General features: G+C 43.4%; 2 protein-coding genes across 3 annotated transcripts; one reads left to right on the top strand and one right to left on the bottom strand.

Annotated features, from left to right (window-relative positions):
- Positions 1 to 618: 618 nt before the first annotated feature.
- On the bottom strand, positions 619 to 16,802 carry ARNT (aryl hydrocarbon receptor nuclear translocator). Of its 2 annotated transcripts, XM_053474719.1 has the most exons (22): positions 16,517 to 16,802; positions 14,659 to 14,770; positions 14,408 to 14,458; positions 13,506 to 13,550; positions 11,471 to 11,515; positions 8,961 to 9,174; positions 7,020 to 7,233; positions 6,798 to 6,900; positions 6,567 to 6,632; positions 6,350 to 6,435; positions 6,108 to 6,184; positions 5,829 to 5,963; positions 5,413 to 5,487; positions 5,114 to 5,265; positions 4,650 to 4,760; positions 4,025 to 4,097; positions 3,517 to 3,640; positions 3,181 to 3,283; positions 2,598 to 2,745; positions 2,124 to 2,283; positions 1,857 to 2,005; positions 619 to 1,374 (listed from the first exon to the last, which is right to left on the bottom strand). In XM_053474719.1, exons 1-22 carry the CDS (start codon positions 16,536 to 16,538, stop codon positions 1,285 to 1,287), a joined length of 2,355 nt encoding a protein of 784 aa, XP_053330694.1. In that variant the 5' UTR covers positions 16,539 to 16,802; the 3' UTR covers positions 619 to 1,284. The 2 variants fall into 2 exon arrangements, with proteins under 2 accessions (XP_053330694.1, XP_053330695.1); XM_053474720.1 differs by lacking the exon at positions 11,471 to 11,515.
- A 1,856-nt stretch (positions 16,803 to 18,658) lies between these two features.
- Positions 18,659 to 21,567, top strand: LOC128504601 (cortexin domain-containing 1 protein-like). Its single transcript, XM_053474718.1, has 2 exons — positions 18,659 to 18,806; positions 20,725 to 21,567. Exon 2 carries the CDS (start codon positions 20,771 to 20,773, stop codon positions 20,933 to 20,935), a length of 165 nt encoding a protein of 54 aa, XP_053330693.1. The 5' UTR covers positions 18,659 to 18,806; positions 20,725 to 20,770; the 3' UTR covers positions 20,936 to 21,567.
- Positions 21,568 to 22,020: the final 453 nt, after the last annotated feature.

The following is a 22,020-nucleotide window of genomic DNA, read 5'->3' as shown; positions in this document are numbered from 1 at the left end:
AATTTGAGTGTCGGAAGGAAGGTCAGAGCGTTAAAACTTTCTTAAGCAATCGTCTGTTACGAGTCAATTAGAGCCCTTCCCAAAGGTTCGGGGTTCTGGGCAGCGGGATTCGGACTATATGTGGAAACTGGGGCCAATGACGTATTGTACTCGTCCAAAACGCTCAGGTTAATGGCGTGCAGCGGTACTACGGCATAGTCTAAGTGCTACCACAGCAGCCAACCAACGCGATCTCCAGCCTTGGCCAGGAGGAATGCCGGTTTCTTTTCACCTAAAAGAGAGGCGGGAAAGGATAATAGGCCTCAAAGTGTAAAACTGATGGAGATGAGTTATATCCCAAGCACGGAGACCTTTATGAGGTCATCGTCACTCCGTTAAAGGCCTCTATATTTATAAAAATACAATGCTTCTTCCTTTTAACGAAGAGCAACGAAATCAGACGAGACCGGCTGGAGTCTCCCCTCCAGTACCTATCCTTATAACTGGAGAGTCCTGCACCGGTCAACGATATCTTCCTTAACTGGAAAAACCCAATAATACTCCAAAAAAAAAAAAGCAGGGCATGTTGGACAACAAGCATCTGGCCTGTATGCCCCCCGCCCTCCAAAAAAAAAAAAAGACAAGATGGTTACACAAAGAACTCCAAGCTACACAAATCCTTCAAGTTCAGGACCTGGAATTGGTGCTATACCTCGGAGCCATCAACCGATAAATATGTGAACCCGTCAACGACAAGTTAAGCAAAATGCTTCCTGACATCATAAAAAGGCATCAGCTATGACTGATTATCTTACGCAAATGTTATCCCTGATAGTCAGACCCCAGGTTGATTGCCGGCGGTTTCGCTTATACGTTTGTGCCAGAAACCGCAAGCTCGATCACCTGCAAAGTCTACAAATGCTATGATTCTACGACTCCATGAGTGCTGTATTGTCCCATCCCTGGGACAACGTTCTGAAAGCCCGATCGAGACCGCTGCGTGTCGTAGAAAAAGAAGATGGGAGGCGTGAAACGTGGGGTTTAAAGCTGGTGAGGACCGGAGGGTGGCATCCCGCGGCCACTCTTCACGTTCTTACAAAAAAAGGCAGTTCTGCGGTGTCCCTGTAACCGGCCGGCCGTCCTCGTGGCTTAATCTCTCATTGTCATCATCACAAACGTTATTCTCGCTTCTCTGGAACGTTTGTCAGACAGAGAAGGAAGAGTTTAAAGCCACCGACGGCAGGAAAGCGAAGTTGACGCTGGTTTATAAAACCATGCGTTTCATCCCTTGTTGCTGCGACTTATTTACTCAGCGAAGGACTGGAACATGTTGAGCTCGGAGAATTCCTCGTTGTTGTAGCTCGCGCTCTGATCTCCCAGTATGGACAGCATATCCTGGGACACGGCAAGGAGAAGAAGAAACGTTAAGTGTACCGCTTTAGCGAGGTGCCTGGAACAAACGTAACCAACAGCAATGATTTGCTCAATGGTGTCAGGTGGCTTGGCTCGGTTCAGCCATGAACCATTTTCACTTAAAGCAGGTCACCAACGTTACATTTTAACATCATTACAATATAAAACCAAGGGAAAGCAGGCTCTGGGTATGTCAGATGTTTAATATTATAAAGGCAGCTCCTGAGGTGGTTGAAAACACAGGAGAATGCATTTCACTGTTTTGATTTTAATCCTTTTATGTAGCCATAAAAATGTAATTACATTAAATGAGGTTGCAAAATGTTTAACATGCAATTTGTATTTAGGATTGATTCTGTGCTTTTTTTGTTAACCTAAAATCTGTAGTATTGGTGTTTTTTAATCAACCAGCCCATGGATTTGAGGAGGCGCGTTCAGATTTGGAGAGTCGCGCATTCACTTACCGGGAAGACCTCAGACTGGTTGGATTGTGGCTGAACGTGAGGGTCTGCTGTGGTCTGTCCATGGTGTGGACCCTGCCACTGGGGCCACACTCCAACTGCGTCCGCGGGCCGTGTTTGGAACTGACCTCGCGGCTGTCCCACCTCGGTGGCTGAGAAGAACACAAGATTTACCGTACAGATCCAGTCTGGAGTTTATGTCATTAGTTTCTGTTTTAAAGATGGAGGAAACAGACTGTTTCGGGTGGATGTAAAAGAAGTATGATTTACCGAAATTGGAGGTGCGGCTGGCTATGTTGGGGTAGACGGCTCCAGCAGGAGAGGAGGTTGAGCTCTGCGAGGACAGCGGGCTGAAGTTGGCAGGTGTGGTCTGAAAGTTGCCCATTCCAAACGGTGGAGACTGAGTCTTTGCTGTCTGTGGCGGTACCTGCTGAAGATAAACCAGAGCGCACCTCGGCAGAATCAGTATCACACGGGGACAGAAAATGTGCCCATTCAAAATCAAACAGACCATTTATTTTCCCCTTTGAGAAACAGTTTCTGCTGCTATGGCAACACTGACAAGTTGGAACTGATCAGACTTGTGGGGGAAAAAAATAAAAAATTGGGCAACAGTAAGGTCCACTGCGCCATTTGTATTTTTCAGATAAGCATTGCGTCACATCAGACATTTAAAGGCTGCCTTTACATCAGAAAAGAGGGCCATACTAGATGATTATTTCGAACCGTGTGAAGCGCGGGTACCTGTGCTGTGAAGGAAGGTCGGGTTCCTGAACTCCAGTTGGTCCCGGTGACCTGGGTCGGGCTGGTGTGCCGAGATATCTGAGCCAAGATCTGCCCTGCGGACACAGGCTGCTGGATAATGTTGGCGGGAGGCACCATGCCACCGCTCCTAGAAAGAATAGAGCAGCGGGTGAGGGAAGTCGTATCACAAAACTTCGACTTATTCTCTCTCTCTACCAGCAGCTCATCAGCAACGGAAATGTTAATATTCACTATCGCTGCGATATCCCCATGATGTCATAGTATATTCCCTATAGATGCGTCATGCCATCTGGCCTCATGCCAGAGATTGCTTCTAGAATTATAACGGAGATATTGTAGTTAAGTATCAGAGGGCAGAATGTTAACCCTGAGTGCTTTGCCAAAGGCCAGAGAGGAGGACATGGAAGATGCACCAATAAGCCAAATAGGGAGAAAAGGTAGATGCACTGGAAGAAAGTGTCCAGAAAGGTTCCCAGTTATACAAGTTCCCAGTTCAGCATCTGACCCACAGTACCCCCAATAAGTCCTGACCACACGCCGATTTTCTTTCCCCATCACTGACCTGAAGCTATCGACCGGTCGAGGTGCAGGCGGGAACGTGCCGGCCGGTGGAAACAGTTGCTGGTTGCCCGAGATGCCGCTGGTGTTGAGTGCTTTGTTCTGGTCTGCAACACAAACATTATATGATATTCCCCTCCTTCAAAGTTTGAAATGTATAGTGATCATCTTGGAGCTCCGAACAGCACTGGAACCACCAAAAGTGACCTTTCAACTTAAGATGTCACTTCATCAATGAGAACAAAATCTCAAAATACGTGGTCTCGTTAAAGCACTCCAATAAACTGTCAGGCAAGAAACGGCCATCATTAAACGGAGCAGAAAGTTTATAAATGTTTACCTGGATTGATGCTGTTGTAAATTTCAGCAAATCTGGGGTCTCTCTCCTGTCCGTACAGAGTATCCGGCTTGTCCAGAGGTTTGCCGTGTTCTGGCACTGCTGCTGCCACAGACTGCACCGGTACCTGTTCCAAAACATAACCATTCCTTTCTAATCTCTAGCGAAAGCGGCCCATGGGTGTATGAAATCAGTACAACAACTGCATTTGGTACTTAAAAATATACAGTTTACAACAAAATAAATATGACCAAATTCGCAAATGTACCAACAGATCTAATCAGCCGGCTCCTTGAAAAGGAAGCCGACGGCTTTTCAGAATGACGCTTTTTGTTATTACTCTCTCTATCGTGTTTTACATGATTACGTGTTGCCGAAAGCATAGGTTGCATTATTTGATCTTACAGTGAACACCAAGGAGCCAGCTCTGTACTATTTGTATTATACTGGGACATAAAAATACTGGTATATTCTAAACAGCACGATAACTACACACAGAGCGTCTACTCACCTGAGTGTGGTTGTACGTGGCCATAGCATCTCTGTTGGGGACAACATCCAGTGGAGCTTGGGGTGGCTGCTGCCTGTTTGTGATAGAGCACAGAAACATACAATGAACAAAGAAAACATCAGCTTTCCCTAACGGTATTCATTTTTTAAGACAGATCTCAGCCACAGGAGTCGGTAAAAGCAGGGAAAGTCCAGACTAAGGATCTTCCAGCAGCAGAAACAAAGCCCACAAGTTTTAAAATATATTTCCAGGTGCCGGACACCAGACTGAAATAAAGCCGTCGCTCTTTGCCAGTCTAAGAGTCACTTTTGAAATTATTAACGAAAGACATGCCAAGAATTCTATGGCTTGTGATCCTTAATGACGCAAGTTACGAACAAATATGTTTAGTTCTCTTGAACCCAAGGATAAGAAATCTAAGGCATGAGAGGATGGTCCACCCGTTATTAAATACCCATTAAATACCACTGCCTGCTTCCGCCTACAATTCTCTATTCTGTACCGCCAAGGGGTTGTGGAGTCACTTAAAAGCAGATGATTGGGTTGGAATAATTAATCTGTGATGGTCCGCTGTAAGAACGCACTCAGGAGTGCACCCCCCCATACACTTGAGTATGAGACTGACCTGGCTGCCAGCTGACTTGCCCCCATATCCAACGGGTGTGCGACACCGTGCCCTAGAGAAGGTCTCTGCATGTTGCTGCTGAGGGCTGGTCGGGATTCCTGGTTAGAGTTCCTGGAGGAAATAAAAGAGAAAAACATATAACCGAGGGTATTGCAATAGGTCGGAACTAAAAAAAATACATAAACATTTCATGAAGTCCGATCAGTCATTAAAATATTAACAGTCTGTGATCCATTTTAAAAGACCGGGGTTCATAGAAAAGGATGTAGGGTAATCTTAGCTCTATAAACCTCAGACAGGCCTTCTTTAAAAGAAAGAAGGAAACTATGTTTAGCAAATTCAGTCATTTCCACATTAACTGATACAACTGTGGCATATAGAAACTTTAAGGAACAGCTCTGTACACGCTGGCATTTAATACTTTGTTCCACCTTAGTTACGGCGCGTTTCGGCATCAGACATACTTTACGTTGGTGTTGGTGCAGATGATATACTCTATCTCATCGGAGTACGGGTTCTGGAAAGTGAAAGAGCTGGTTCTCATCAGTAGCCACTCTCTGTTCTTGGACCGGAATCGGAACATAACAGAGAGAACTTGGCCTTTTAACTTCACCACCTGGAAAAGGGAATTAAAAATAAAAAGAACCCCAGAAAAGGGTTTATCAGCCACCATTCACAGGTTTTTATCATAACTAGAGCCATGGATGGATAAACCGGAGACTACTTTTCCATGGAAAGGTTGCACGTTGTATTCTCAAGTTACCTGCTGGAAGCTGTCCCTTAAAAGCTGCTGGTCTTCTGGGTGAGCAAACTCAACAATATCCTTCCCTAAGAGTTCCTGTACAAGAGGGAAAAACAGTTTATTTGGAAGCGAAACTCTTACTAGTAATGTCCATTATCTGAAATTATCCAAAATCCATTGTTTTCCCTTTCAGATAAGGGATACTTCCCAACTGAGGGAGGACAGGAAAGAAGTGCCTGGCCTCTCCTGTGGTCATATTATCCCTTATCCAAAATACTTCTGGTCCCAAGCATTTCAGATAAGGGATACTCAACAAGTATTCATTGCGCAGCACAAAAGTGGTTACAAAACAAAAAATAGTTCTCGATCTGGAGTTCTCGATCTGGAACCTTCATCAGAACAGGCACTGGAAATGTTAATACTCATCGGCTCCTCACCTGAGGCTGATAGCCAACCGTGGCCGCACACCTGTGATCCACGAAGGTGAACATGCCGTCCACACTGTGTCGGGAGATGAACTCGATGGGCTGGCAGATGCTATTCATGTCCGTGCAGTTGGGAGCACTGGTCACCTAAATTAAGACGTCAAAAGAGAATAAGCGAGCACCGAGTGGATATGGTGACGGCGAAAGAAACGGCTTCTTTTAAACCTTCCTTAATTTTTATGTGGGTTCTAAAAAATAAGTAATTACACTAAAAAAGACAAAACCACTCACCTGCAACCTGCCGATGGCTACCAGGCAATACTTGCTGCTCTGTCCAGCATCTGGATCGTCTTCTGGTAAAGTGACACCTAATCAATGGCAGAGAAAATACAAGCTTTAGCCATGACGGGGGAAAAGGCAGTGTGAGAAGATCCACGGAGCTACCTCTATGACTCTAGTTGTAGACTATGACTTTTGTTCTAACATGTGCTCCTCCTTTGAAATAAGCTTCCCTCCTGTACTCGGTTGTTTACCTGCGGGCGGCCAGGCTTTGATGTATCCAGTACAATGCACTACCACAAACTGGGGCTCTCCGTCTTTCGATGGACCCAGGCCGTTCCTACAATACCCAACACGAAAACCTCATTACATAAGCGTGCAGTGTCAGGGAAATGCCCCATATGGTACACAGCTGCCCTGGCATCAAGCCGTCCGAGCGCCACGCGGGTAAAAGGGAATGTATAGTGTTACCTGCACCTGTTCCTCATAAAGCTGAGCCGGTTCATTGCAGACGGGTCAACAGGAGCATTTCCACATCTGTAAAAAATACACACACATAGATAAACACAACGTTTGTGTAATTGTGATACATAGCATAGTCACTATACACCCCTTTAGTTGGTATTTATCGGTTATTAAAAGCCCCATGATTATTTGAATTGAAGAATTAAACCAACAACGAAGAAAATAAACGCGCATCACCTCATTCTACAAATGAAGGATCTGCGGGATCCCATGCACATTCTCATTGATGACTGCTGGCCCTCTTTCTTCACTGTACCAGTTTTCAGATCCAGTATCCTGCCTGCAGGGTATGATGAGAACATATGTCGGTGGCATGGCGGAGGTGAAGGTGGTGGGGGGGGGGTGGATTAAATGAACAGACATTGCTGGGTAATGGGGAAAGGCTGAGCGTGAACTCACCGGTCATCGCATTTTCTGCGGTGGAAAGCTGCTCTCGGAGTTTGTCCACGTCATCGGGGTGCAGCTGGTCGTATAAGGTGCTCCCGAACCACTCCGACTGAGGCTGGTTAAGGACGGGGGTTACGGAGTCCGACACGTAAACTATCCTGCCCGTTTCACAGGACACCACGAACAGGAATCCGTCTGCTGCCTCTAAAATCAGGTGTTTCAGCTCCTGCGCAAAGCCACGTATGAGAATGTATCACCGCTCCGCTCAAGTGACGTATATAACAAAATATATATATTATACATGCTGCTCTGGCAAGCTGTATATCCACAGACTTGCATAGTAATAAGATGGTACTATGATTCGCAATTCTCATCACTTTGATAAATACTGACAAAATAATATATATTTTTTAAATTATATGCAGTCTTTTTTTCACCATCAGGAATTCGAGTATGGCATGGAGGGAGTTAAGGGGCCTACACGGAGCGTTTGGTTCTCAGAATATGGCTTTCAAGGTCCCATGACACCCGCTGATTAACGCCTTAACATAACGACTGTTTATTTTTTGTATAAATACTTGAAAATAAAATGCTTGACTAAACCACCCACAAAGGCAAGCTGTGCAAAGCCAAGGTTTTAATTGCTTCCTGATGGTAGATTCAAGGCCTCGAAGGGTTGGAAATCACCTAGAAGCCACTGGTCAGATTACAAGAGATCTGCTAAAATATATTCCTGCTAAATAAAAAGTATATCCAGGAAATATACAGAGACATTACAAACAGTCTGTTATTCAGAAAACTAGTAGGATAGTAAAAATGTTGCCAAGCCAGATAAAAATATTAAATAAAGAATTTGTTAACTTAGGCAACACTGATGGTTAAAGAGGACCCCGTTCTGGCAGCTTCCAAATGCAGCTACGGATCTAAAAGTTGTTGGAAGAAGCAATTGTTGTCTTAAAAAAAAAATTAAAAGAAGCAACACTTCCAGGATCGGCATCAAGTACCGTATAAAACAAAGGTTATGCTGGGCTGCCTGTACAGACCCCATTAAATAACCGGGAGAAGGAGTGCGCTACTACAACTGGCCACCTCTAAAATAAGATGAAGTAGGCATTTCTCCCATTGGCAGCACTATCCTCATGCATTGGTTTCTGCGCGTCAATACTCATTCACTGGTTTCTGAGCGTGAATACTCATTCATTGGTTTCCGAGCGTGAATACTCATTCATTGCTTTCTAAGCGTGAATACTCATTCATTGCTTTCTGCGCGTGAATACTCATTCATTGCTTTCTGCGCGTGAATACTCATTCATTGCTTTCTGCGCGTGAATACTCATTCATTGCTTTCTGCGTGTGAATACTCATTCATTGCTTTCTGCGCGTGAATACTCATTCATTGCTTTCTGCACGTGAATACTCATTCATTGCTTTGTGCGCGTGAGGGCTCATTCATTGCTTTCTGCGCGTGAATACTCATTCATTGCTTTTTGCGCGTGAGTGCTCATTCATTGGTTTCTGCCTGTGAATATTCATTCACTGGTCAGTAATTTTCTGTTTGACCTGTGCAGGATAAAAACAATGTCCTAAAAGCGATCTGGAACACCAGTCGGTGGCACCACAGTTAATGTTTCCAGCAAAGCTTATGGAAACACAAATTGCCCAGACGAACTGAGAAGGGCACTGGCATAGATGGCAAGGGGGTCGTTGCTACAGACCCCTGGTCCCTGATACAAGAAACATTACTTAAACATTACTTAACACACACATTTCATGCAAAGACACTTGTCCTCTTTTTCAATGACCCTTGAAAGGTTTCGCTGGTGGAAGACTTAAGCGCTCCTTGTTTAACAGACCTGACCACATAACATCAGTAGATTCATAGCACGGACAGTGTACATTTTAACAAGCTTTTACTCCTACACATCCGATATTTTACCCGAAGCGCACACGTACCTGATCTGTGAGGAAGGAGGGCTTGTAGGTGCCGTCGGTAGGAGTGTTCCCTGTGCCGCGGAGAGACTTCATGTGAGACACTGCCATGCGCAGTATGGTGAGTTTGTCTGGTTTGCGTGCAAGGGCGCTACAGGTGGGCACCATGTCCGACAGCTCTGTGATGTACGCTGTCATCTTATTCCTCCGTCTGCGCTCAATCTCACTGTGGTTCTCCCTGCAACACGAGATAGAAAAGGTAAACTCGAGGGTCTGAATCTAATCGGTGGGAATGGCCGCCGAGCATTTTAAGAGGAAACAAAGATTTGTTAGCGGTACCAGACCATCGGTGTTATAAACAGGCTGTGCGTCCATGCCAACATGCACGACATGGTGAGGATAAAATCAGGTTAGAACAGAGCAAGTGTCATAACCGTCCTGACACGGCGGAGACAAAATTTGGCCCTTTAATAGACTTTTTCAAGAAAGCCCGACCTTATCTAGAATTCTTTGAATGTTAGGCATTTGAAGACTGTCAGCACCTGCAGGGAACATCTCTTTAAACAATTCACTAATTTACCTTCCCCCAGAGAAAAAAAACCAGTCCCCTTTACAACCGGGCGACACACGTACCAGTGACACGTTCCCAGGATGGACTATGAGTCTACTCTGCCAAGTGTCCTCAGGAGCTTTGTTCCATGGGAAAGACACACATTGGCATCTGGGGCAAACTTTGAAAATTAGTCTTATAACCATGGCGACCAAACGGTGCAGGTGACTGAACCATTCCATTGGTTATCATGGCGATAAGACAACTTTTCAAACGTTGGTACATTACCCTCAACAGCTCTTAGCAACCGCCGCAAAAGCACAATACGGGATTACCTTGCAAAAAAAAGTCTAAAACATGGAACGAATAGCGAATTCCCTACCAGGGGGTATAATACGATCGACAGATCTAGTAAAAGTGTGGAGGAACCACATATTTCCCCGATCTGTCTCTTTCTTTACAGGAAAGGTTATTGTAAGAACGTCCTCTGTGGTTTCAGATTAGAGACTTACTGGTAGCCGCGGTGGGACTTAATGAAGCAAATACAAGTGAATAGGATAAAACAAAACTAACTAAATTGTCAAACCCCAGCGTTCCCCATCAAAGTTAGTGATCATAACTAGACACGTTCTCAGACCCTTGTGTGTTGGTCAGCAAAACCATTCTCTATCTCCAGCTCTACCTATGGCGGCTGCTGGTCTAGGATAACGGGCTCTGACCACCCTGTGAATTAACGGGCCTTCCATCTGTTACACAAACCTAACGTCCCGCTAAACAAATCCACTAGTGATGACCTAATGACGGGCCTTATCCAGCTGAACATCGAAACGCGTTCCCCTGCACTAGCCTGGTAAAAAGTTTATGGGTAGGGTATTATATATATATATATATATATATATATATATATATATATATATATATATATATATATATATATATATATATATATATATATATATATATATATATATATATATATATATATATATATATATATATATATATATATATATATATATATATACACATATATATATATATATACACACATACAGACACACACACACACATATACATATATATATATATATATATATGGTATTTTTTGTGTAAATGTTTTTTGCAGATTTTGATTATTATTACATATTTTATTTAAACTTAAGCTCTGTCCAATAAGTTGTCAGCTTTAGCCCACCCTATCTTGCTTGGGGGGGGCCCTAGTTTCCATAGTTTCTACCCCTGCTGGTTAGTAAACATCTATTGGTTGGTGGTTTGTTAGTGGTTCAAATTTATGTATATTTGACACCGAGACTATAGAATTATATTTTAATGCCGTATCTGTCAATTTATATATCCTGGTGGAGAAAAATCGTTTATTTTTGAGTGTTACAATACTGTAGCCAAGCACCAAGTTAGTATATTTATTATTTTATTCGGTTCCAATAAACATAAGTAGTGAAGTAATATTCCGTGGCACAATCTACAAAGAGCGGATTCATTACAGCAATGCTTATCAAGTCCTTTCTTCCATAAGTTTTCATTAATTAGAAGGTCCCTTTGGTGATTGGGACTGAGCCATTCTATGGTTTACCATACGACAATATAATTACAAAATGTAATTTATTTTAAGTCACACAACACCTTTTTATATGACGCGGTGGATCCTTCTTCATGCTTTCATGTACAAGCTCCCGTGTCCTCCCACATATCCCACCCCGGCAGGAACACGGTCAGTAAACAAACTAGGACCTAAGAAAGTAGGGCCCGGCCGGCGCTTTGTCCACGTAAATGATAAAGAAGAAATGTAGAAGAAGTCCGAGAAGGAATCCATAGTGGTTTTAGTGGAAGTCCAGGTTCAGTAATGCAGCCTGCGGTATTCGTATTACTGAAGAACATGCCATACAGTAAGTACCGGGCAGGGGCAGGACAGGTTAAGGTTAAAAGCCAGGGGGACAAGACGCATGAACCACGTTCCTCCTCCTACCTTGCAAGTCTTTCCTTATCCGCTGAGCTCTGCTCATCGTCCGACCTGGAAACAAAACCAAGCGGCTAAGCTAAGAGGACACGTGACGCTATCCTCAAAAGGACCATCAAAATCAGAGGAAATGTAACAAATATATTATAATGTTACATATATATTATATATCATGATTCTGTGTGATCTGGAAACTGGGTCACTAAGCCGGAGGGGAACGAAGACGAATACAGCTAACATCCTCCATTTATTGATTCTTTGATCTATACATTTTGTTATTCTACAATGCGATCCCTACGGCCCCGACGTAGCCCAAAAATGATGACCGCCGCTTAGGTGACTTCATTTAAAAGCACTATGAGAGATCTTCTCAGTCCGGGTGGTCGGGGTCCTATTCAGCATCCACATCTGATGGGCAGCGTATTACACTCGGCAACATACACTACGGCTGAAAAAGACCATGAAGCACCAACCACGGTCATGTGAGCCAAGTTAGAAGACAACATTTAGTTATACGGTAAAGACAATGGCTCGTCAAGTTCCAAAGGTAAAGCCGGTGACCCTGCATCCAAGAACAGACCTGGGTACGGTTAAAAATTCAGAGAAAAAAGGTGTTTTGAAGAGGAATAGAAACCAGGAGGCCAACAAATTGATTTCCAGCGCAGAAATCCCCACCAGCAGCCTCTGGGCATGCGGACGGATAATACATTTAATTAAAAAACATTGGGCCCTTGAGACTCTCTGGTCCGGCAGCTGCAGCCTCCCATATCAGATAGAAGGTTACTAATTAAAGGTAAACGGCAACCACATAACAGGGTTTACAGCATTAACGAAAATGTCAGATTTAAAAATCTCAGACTCCCCGCAAAGCTCGGCTTTCTATTGGCCCACAGAGCTTTCAAACAATAACACGCAACCAATAGGGTCTGATAGGGGAACCACAGAGGGGTCTATTAACTAAACGGAGAGCTGACAGGAGGGCTCGACTTCGCGAAACATTATAAAGGGCCTGCACTTGCTAGTACTGGCCCTCTATAATGTATAGTGAAGGGGTTGAAACCAAATTCTCTTGATAACTCTCTGTTTAGTGAATAAAGCCAAAGTTTAGGGAGCAGCTCCGCTGTCTGATATGTTTACAATGGACAGAAGTCTCCATTTATACGGCCTTGCCATTGTATGCAACACATTTATATGTGCACATGAAGCAAAGGCAACGTATACCAAACACACACTACAACAGGAGGTCGGCTGGCAATGACAAAGATCATTTCTCCAATAAATAATAAAGTAATAAAACCGACAAACTAATCGGTAGAACTAATCTAGGGATCACTCGCTGCTAAGATAGAACGCATGCACAAAAATGCAGAATAATTGTTACACTGTATATATATATCTCATACACTGTTACAATCATTCTGCATTTTATATAATTAAATACATAATAGCAAACAATGTAAACACTCCGTAATTCCAAAACGCCAGTATTTAGTATATTCAGTACTGAGTAGGGAGATGACATCGCACTGGGACGTGGACTATTGTAGGCATCTGCCAGATGACGGGCACCAAGCCGCCGGCTAGCGGTGTGTTTGCTAGCCGGCGGCTTGGTGTTGTCCAAAGGGAGTCACTGGGGGGGTAACAGAGACGAGACTCAGACTAACATTGTGCTAAACGTAGTTAATGGCGTCCCACCATTCTACTCAGGAAGGGTTAAGGGACCCAGCATTGGTGATGCCGTCCCGATATAAACGCAGGATTCTGGGTAGCCCCCCCAGCTAATGTGAGCTGTCCAAGGCTGAAGCAGCAGACAATGTTAAGGTACAAGATTAAAGGTACTCTGGAGCTGGAGCCTCCTGCAATTATCTTTAATTAACCTCTTATTTCTTACAGTTACAGAATGCATATTGAATTCTTTTTTGCACCCCTTTTAAATGGAAAAAACGAACAAACAGTCTGTGCACCGAAACTCTCACCCCTGCAGCAAACCGAAGCCGCAAGGGAAGCTGCAGGAGACTCTCGGAGGCAACAGCCGGGAATTTACCTTGCAAATCTCTCCTTGTCGGTGGGAAGCTGGTCATCGTCACACCTGTGAAAAGGAAAGCACACGAATTAGACATGGTGACCTCAATGCCCCTTTTCTCAGGCCTATTATGATCTTGTCTCTGTCAAAACAGCTCAGGGGGCTTATTGTCACTCGCCATTGTCCCAGGCACCTGGAGCACTTTACAGACCTCAACAAACCTGTTATTTGAAGCTAGAAAAACAAGCTGATAAAGCAAATATTAACTAAGTTAAAATAGTTGCATTGCCCCAAGCAAAATCTGAAGCTCCCACTGTGTTGCTTGGTGGCCCCTGGGACGATAGACACTAGTTATCAACGACTGCCCTCTGGACATTGATTATACGGGTTAAGCGTCGGCATGCCAATTAGCAACCTTTCTAAGCACCGGGCAAGGTTCGGAAACGGTTACTTATGCGGGCTTATTAATCATCCACATGGCGCCGTACGATACTCAATATCCCATCTAATCAAGGGCGCCGATTAAGCAACCCGGCAGGAATCTGGTTAAACCCCATTCATTTCTTTTTGACCTAAGGAAACTATTTGACCGCAAATGCCATGTTAGAAATATTAAACACGAGCCCCCTCCCGGTCGTGTTGTAGCTGCTATTTAGTGCTGGACAGAGAAGGATTCTCCATGAAGCATGTCAGGCAGCATAAATGTGACGGGTATCCTTTACCTCCGGCATTGATGTGCAGGATTATCACATACAGGCTTCCTATCTATAAGCATGGGTGGTGGATTGGCCATAACTGCCAAGATCCCCCATTAATTAGGAATTTTGCACCAGGCCAATGCCATTTGTCCAGCAGGGATCCAAGTAACAAACTCACATGACATCAATTTGAACAAAACCAGAAGTTTAGCTCAAGTCGTTTACCTGAGAAATTTGTTGCTGGAGTCGTCGTCGTCATCATCATCAAAATCCAACCTGTGGGCAGAAGCAAAAAATTGAGGAACAAATAAATATGTAGAAACGGGTGCAAATCAATCCCAAGAATTTCTACTTCCAATTAGAATAATAAAATAATTAAAAAACACTCGGCTGTCCACCAACAATAAAGTATTCAAATTATATTAATATATTAAGCTAATTAGTATTGTATTTTAGGTGTAAATAAGTTTTTATACCCTGAGCGACGTTTGTTGACTCGCTGCACCATGGAGCCCCCCGCCTGCGTGCTCGAACCAGGATTTCCGGAGCCCATGGTGACCCCAAGAGCGGGGACGTCCGACGCCATCTCTACAACACAAGGAAGGGAGAAAAAAAATTAGAAGAACGTCACTACAACAACGCCGGAGACATTTATTTTAACGCGCTTTCATTTCCTTTTCCACGCCGTGTGCTCAAAATAATTAGTGACCACGGGGGCCGACACGTTCAACTCACCTACACAGGACAAGTTTACTGGATACACCTCCATGAGTTTTGGAGGAAAAACAATCACCTTGGGGCTATTCTTGGGGCAGTTCGGCCCTTATTAATGGGGCAAACAACAGGCACGCGGGTTGCTGGGGAATACTATTATCCTTGCAAGCCTTTAGGTTCCATGAGCAAGCAGGGGCAATACTGCCCGCGGGTGCTACTGCCACCCAGGTACCTCTTACATCATACTGGGCAGACGTGAGTATTTTTCTTCTTCCTAAGCCCAAAATATCCTAAAGACAATACACGCCACATCTTGCTTTCATTTCACTCGGGTAAGTGAAGCACCAGAAGAGGACGGTTCTAAATAAAAAGCAGCTTAAGTGGCCTCCTGGGTGCTGTAACGCACTTCAGAAGGCTTTTTGCTCATTGTTTCCCGAACTTTACTGCTCTAATGTATTCCGGATCGCCAAACACACCAAAAATGGATGTTCTTGATTAAGAGTAAAATAAACAAACACCCGATCTCTAAAGCGTTAAACTTTGTTTTGTGCAAAAAAGAAAATCGGCGGAGAGGAACGCCAAATGTTACGACAAAAATATAAAGTTTACGTTACTTCTGCTTTTTCTGGAAAATATGTCCTTACGAGCCTTAATCGCCCGTCTCGAGTTCTGTTACTTTGTGGGATTTTATAAAGTTGTTTGGTTTTAAACAGATTTTCAGCTACCCGTTGGCTAAAAACGTGTCGCGTCACCAAGGGTTAAATAAAAGGACATGGTCTACTAGATTTAACGTTTACTTACTGGGGCAGAAGAGCCAAAAAAAATGAGGGTCTCTAGTAGTGATGAACAGATTTCAAAAAATAAAGCAAATTAAAACCTAGAAAAATAAAAAATATGGTTCTGTAATTTTTAATTCATTTATTTTTTTTAAGTCATTTATATGGAACTAAATGAAGGGTAGATTTATTTTGCCTTCAAGCGCATCCTATAATATCCAAAAAGAAGAAAACCGATAGAGGAATAAAATACGTGAACTACATTAAATAGTTAAATAATATTAAAAATCCCGACGGAACGGCCAATTAATAACCGGAAAGCTAACATATTGCATCACGGTAAAAATCCCGTGTGTCATACACACCGCGGGCCCGGTGGGGACTTAAGAAAGCGTTTATTTTTTTATTTGGGTTTTTACGGCGTTATAAATCACCGCTTTGACTTTATAGAACTCTGAAAATAAAAAAAGTTACTACGTGTCCCGGACGATACGTGCAAAATAAAGTCACTTAGTGCAGAGAAATTCTGTGATTTAGAAAGTGTAGCCAACTTAACACTAAAGTTCTACAAAATATTATTTATTATATAAATAAATAAAAGCTATATATTTATATTTTATAAATAAAACAAATCTCGTATTTATTACTTAAATATTTATACATAAATAAACATATTATATATAATACCGGGACAGCCTCTTGCGATAGATATAGATAGATAGATAGATAGATAGATAGATAGATAGATAGATAGATAGATAGATAGATAGATAGGAGCAGGCCCAGTTATAAACGCAAACTTCCTTCCCGGTAAGAGGCCCTCCCCGAGCTTCGCCCTCCTTACCCGGGTGAGCTGCCGCTGCCATGTGTTATGTACCCGTAAAACTCTTTCCGGTCACCAGCGGGCGGCGGTAGCTCCAGTGCGCGCTCCTTTGGTTACGGTATTTTTTTTGTTATTATTTAGCACTAAAACAGGAATACGAGCCACGACTCTCAACCTACACGGCCGGTGAGGGCGGGAACACCCGGAGTAACAGACTTCCATGCAAGCCAATGACGTTCGACCGTAGGCGAAAAGCGACCGCCCAGTGGCTTCAACCGGAAGCCAGCATGCTAGGCTGCTTCGTGACGCACTCAGCAGTTGCGTAAGAACGCTCTGATTGGTCGAACTAAGGCATTCGAGAGGGTAAAGGAAATATGCCTTTTGATTGGCCAAGAGAGAGAAAGCTTGCAATTGGCTGATGTATGTGTGTTTTCATTGGTTATTGATGGGAACGTTTTGGGTCATTAGTTATGGTCATAGATTGCCCTTGGAAGGTGAGGCCTTCGTCTCCTATAGTATATACGCTCTGTATATATATAGTAATTATATATATATATATATATATTTGTGTTATATAAAAAAAATCTTAATCCTGTGCATAAAAATATCATAAATTATATTTAGAAAGCAAACTTTATAGCTGAGAGGCCTATTTACATTTCTGTGGTGAATCCCCCACACGCCCCCCCCGCGTGTTATATTCTCACGCACTGGCTCGGCCAACACTCCTACCAGGGGTCAAACCTTCTGATTGGAGGAAGAGGGGGGAGGCTGTCCCCCAATAGGCTTAACGGAGAGGCTGTCTGTGGCTCCACCCTTTCGCGGAAGTGCTCCGGGAGGCCAGAATATTGGAAACAGACCCGCGGAGAAAGAGAAGCGTTTCTGCATTATTCTGGCCTCCCGGAGCACTTCCGCAAAAGGGTGGAGCCACAGACAGCCTCTCCGTTAACCCTATTGGGCGAAAAAAGAAGACACGGGGAGAAGCGGGCGAAGACGGAAAACAAGAAGAGGTGAGAGAAGAAGCGGAGCTGCAGGAAAGGGAGACAGGGACACGGAGAAGGTAGGGAGCAAGCATATTACAAGAGAGCGTGAGAGAGTGAATGAGAGAGCGGGAGAGAGTGAATGAAAGCGAGTGAGAGGTCTGAATAAAATACGACCTTGTCTTCATGAGCAAAGTCAAAATTATTTAATGGCGCTTTAAATAATTTTGTTGCTGGAAGTTTTTGTCTCAAGGATGCTTAAAAGTCACTATTTTCACAATAAAATGCATCATGACGGCTTTATTATTGAGATTATTTATTTATTTTTCCTTTTGACGTTTTTGTTACGAAAGACCGGAATGTATTTTTTTTGCCAATTGTTTGTAAATATGGTCAGCTGATTGCGTAATCGGTTGAATCCTCGCCTCGAATCGTGTGTAACGTGTCTGCGTCCTCACTGGTGGGTGATGTATTCCTTTTAGGATTGCGTCATCCAGGCACAGACGGGAGAACCTGTTGGCATATTGTGGTCTGGCTCTACCCAGACAGGACCATTGAACAAAACAGATGCTGTTGTGTAAAATCCATCGTATTTCCCTTTTTTCTTCCATAAAATTTTATACAGTTTTGTTTATGATATAACATTATCTATTATCTATCGGTGGCTGCAAGAACAACTTCGGCCATGTCCTGAACACACGCATACGCACGCTCTCCTTCACGCACACACTCTTACACCAGCACACATAAACACTGGCCATTTCTCGATTCAGGAGCCGTATGCCTCTGCCATGCATTTTTAATACCCTCACTGTATTAACCTCTACCACTTCTGCTGGAATGCTGTTCCACTTATCAACCACCCTCTCAGTAATAAAGCTTCTTTACTTTACCTCCAATCCTCTGACCCTCTAGTTTTAGATTACGATCTCCTTTTCCTCCTGTCATTTGTTAAATCCTTTTACGTATTGAACTGTCTCTCTCCCAACCCCTCTCTCTCTCTTCTCTCCCTCTTCCGTAGCTCATCCTGATGCAGGTTATATCGTGGCTTTGCGTTTATCCTCCTCGCCTCCCCCGGGACAGACACAATTTATTAAGAAGGTCTCCATCCTTGCCTCCTGATGAAGAACAACCCATTGGTGTCTTAAAGAAAGGAGGGGGACTCTTGAGGCTGACTCTGAAACCGTACCCTGGAGCATTTCTTCCTAAACAATTCATGACAAGGTCCGGCTAACGCAACTGCCAGTGCTGAGACTGCAGCCGACGGAACGTGACGGCACCACGAGAATATTACAACTACCGACACTGAACACAAATGACGGGATCAGCAGGTAATTTCTAGCCCTACACGTCTTATTAATGAAGTGGCACTATGCCACGCTATCATCCTCGCGCTATAAACCCGCACGGCAAAAGCTGCAGTATCCACCCCCCCCTTCCCCATTCAAACACACATTTAATTCCAACACACAGACACGTACGACGAATCTGCACCCGAGCACCACACTGGGACAACCATAAATTACGCCGCCGTTCCCAGGCAGTCATTTCATAGATGACCTCATTTAAAAAAAAAAAAATAGCGTTTTTTAATTTGTTACGTTAAAGTTATTTAATCCCGCCAGCCGCAGATCATATTGCCACCCTTGGATTGCTGAAACATTATCTCGTTACGTGTAATATTTAATTAGGGTTTCATTAGTGCGGTATTTAGTAATATCTAAATGTCTCATTAAATAGGATATTTAATCTAAAAATAATGTTAATCTGACCTATAATAGCTTTTTTTTTTTCTTTCTTACACATGGTTGAATTTTGGAGCTTTATACCCTGACTGCGGAAATGAATTAGGTTTTCGCTAGCGTCTTATACAGACACACACACACACACACACACACACACATCCATGCTTACACACACTGCCCTTTCACACACACATCCATGTTTACACACACATCCATGCTTATACACACACTTCCCTTACACACACACACACCCCTAAGAGAGAAGGATAGGCAAGGAGTCTTTGCGGAGGGAATTTTTGTTAAACTATGCTTATCTCGGCTAATGGAATGTAGTTGCTACGTAACCGACATGCCTTGGATATGGTGAAATGGCTTGTTGACTCGTCCAAATAGAGCGCGTACATTCCAAAGCATCCTTGGACACATAGTCCAGCTTTTTGAACGTGCGATGGCACAACCTCAAATAAACGCGCGTCCGCTGTTTGCAAGCGTTACGTTGTCCCTTTTGAGAAGCGCTGGCCAGGGTTTGCGCTCGGGACATTTACTCGACAGTCCCGAACAGCTGCTCATCAGTGGAACGTTCACAATGGACAGGATGAAGAAGGCATTGATAAAACCTGCATAGATCAGGATCTTAGTTATAAAAGAACCTAAAAAAAAAATACGTAATGGTTTTAAAGTGTTGACTTTAGGAAGCCCTTGGTCTTGGAGAACCACTTCTCTTGCTCCACCACCCTACTTTAATCATCTGGCAAATGGAATCGTCACACAAGAGTAGCTTGATTATATTTAAAACATTATGGTGAAGAATTATTCCAATTGGACTCTTGTCGTGGAGGTCTTCAGGACCATGGCTTGTCTGCAGACCACACATTGGGATCCAGTGACTGAAGGACAGAGTAGTCTTGTGTAAGAGTCCCCAATGCCAAAGGGCTCTTTCGTATAGGAGAACTTTGTAAAAGGGTTAATACCAAGTCTTTTAAGTAAAGAGTACTTTTCGATGGTTTGAATTACAGAATAAATAGTCATGAAAGCTTAAATTCTAAACTGTTAGCCAATAAAAGTATCACCTTGCATCGACCTGTCTGGTCTAATTGATGACATCATCTCACATAGCCTGCAGCTACTCCTTCAAAAAACTGCATGCTAGACACCAGAACGTAACATTTCTCTTTATTTTGGGTAATACAGTCATTCCGGAACTTGGTACTATCATATTTTTTTCCTTATAATAGAAGGTGGATATTATCAGTTGGGGACAAAACTAAACTGGGGGCCTCTGTGATAGTGGGCCAATAACTAACTGGCTAGCCTAACCCTGTCCATGACCTTTTCCGCCATAGACCGTCCTTCACTTTCAGGACAACCTCCGGTTGCAGGTGGTCATTATCCACAATAGCAGTAGCCACCAGTCCCATTCATTGTGGTATGATCTAAAGGGGCTTCGTTTTATCCTATAGCCTTTATATACAAAGCACTCCAAACACGTCTCCGTTTGTTACAGATCTCAGCTCATTGATGCAGATGAAGAGAGGAGAACCCACCTCTGTATGGATGATCCTACTTTGCTGCCTGTGGTGGATGTGGATAAAGGATTCGCGATCGCATTATTCTTACTTCTCTGCGTCTTTCTGGGCATGATGATTGTCCGTTGTGCAAAACTCATCATGGATCCCTACAAGGACATCCCAAACTCCATGTGGGAGGACCAATAACAGTTACGTAGAAGGTGATTCTCCATAAATTCATGAGACGTGTCTTCTAGGATGGCTTCTTTCTAGATACGAAAGCACTGGAAAGTTATCCATTGAAAATCTTGACCTCCTGACATCTTAGTCTATAGCATCAAATGACTCAACATTTCACAATGATGGGCTTGACTTGAAATTGAACTATCCTGTGTGATCCAGAAAGCTCAACTCAACATTTGTCCCATAATTCTGGTCACAGTACGGCTGGGGATATATGGTATGGATACATTAGTTCATGGTAATAACCTGAACCTTCTTGTTTTGTTATTTTGGTCTTTCTTTTACCGCCTAGCTGGATACAATGTAGTCTCCTTGAAGCCTAGCGACCCAACTTTTGTTATAAGGAGTCAAGGTGGACATCCCAAACACAACTGACTACCTACACGTTAAGTGCATTGATGCATTGTTAGCCAAATCACATCAGAGTTTTACCCCGTACCATGTATGTTTGCGTGTGCCTAAAGCACACACGAGCGACCATGGGAGGTCAGAGGAGAAGACCACAGCTCATGTTACTGGCTGATGGATCTCTATGGAAGGGTTATAATTATTCAACAAGCATGGAAGGCCGGGGAAATCTGTCCTACCCCTATAACTTATCTCACAATTGTCTTCCAGCTCGTGGCTCACCAAGGCTTCCAAACCTCAGCCAGCCAATGGTACAACCGGTACTCTACTGACATGAACGCCTATAACATGTGTTATAACATACCTCCCAACTGTCTAGAGAGTAGGGCTTTGGCTAGATGTCACACTCTACTGCATGGTTAGCTGTGTGCATGCACAACCCGACTATCAATGCACATGCATGGACTTTAAAGCCCCCACCATGCATGTATAAGTCATATATAACCATGACAACAGAAATCGAGACAGCTCATCAATTCGAGATTTACCAGGTTTGTAATTCTTATTTATTTATATAACAGATTACAGAGCTAAACAAGCAGGCTGCCTCCTCTAATCCAAGGTTTACAACATATAGAGGGGTCAGGAATGCACTGAGCACCCTTCGAAGGGTTAAGTAGGGCAGCTTTATAACAGACATA

This window comes from Spea bombifrons, chromosome 9 (assembly GCF_027358695.1).
Source record: "Spea bombifrons isolate aSpeBom1 chromosome 9, aSpeBom1.2.pri, whole genome shotgun sequence".
Classification (NCBI taxonomy): domain Eukaryota; kingdom Metazoa; phylum Chordata; class Amphibia; order Anura; family Pelobatidae; genus Spea; species Spea bombifrons.
Note: the sequence above shows the minus strand (reverse complement) of the source record. Positions and strands in the feature narration are given on the sequence as shown.

Coding starts and splice junctions, on each gene's coding strand:
- ARNT (XM_053474719.1), bottom strand. CDS start 16,538: ATGGCAGCGGCAGCTCACCCGG. Junction 14,459..14,658: donor GTCAACAAACGTCGCTCAGG/GTATAAAAACTT, acceptor TTCTGCCCACAG/GTTGGATTTTGATGATGATG. Junction 4,098..4,649: donor GCAAGTCAGCTGGCAGCCAG/GTCAGTCTCATA, acceptor TATCACAAACAG/GCAGCAGCCACCCCAAGCTC.
- LOC128504601 (XM_053474718.1), top strand. CDS start 20,771: ATGGATGATCCTACTTTGCTGCCTGTGGTGGATGTGGATAAAGGATTC.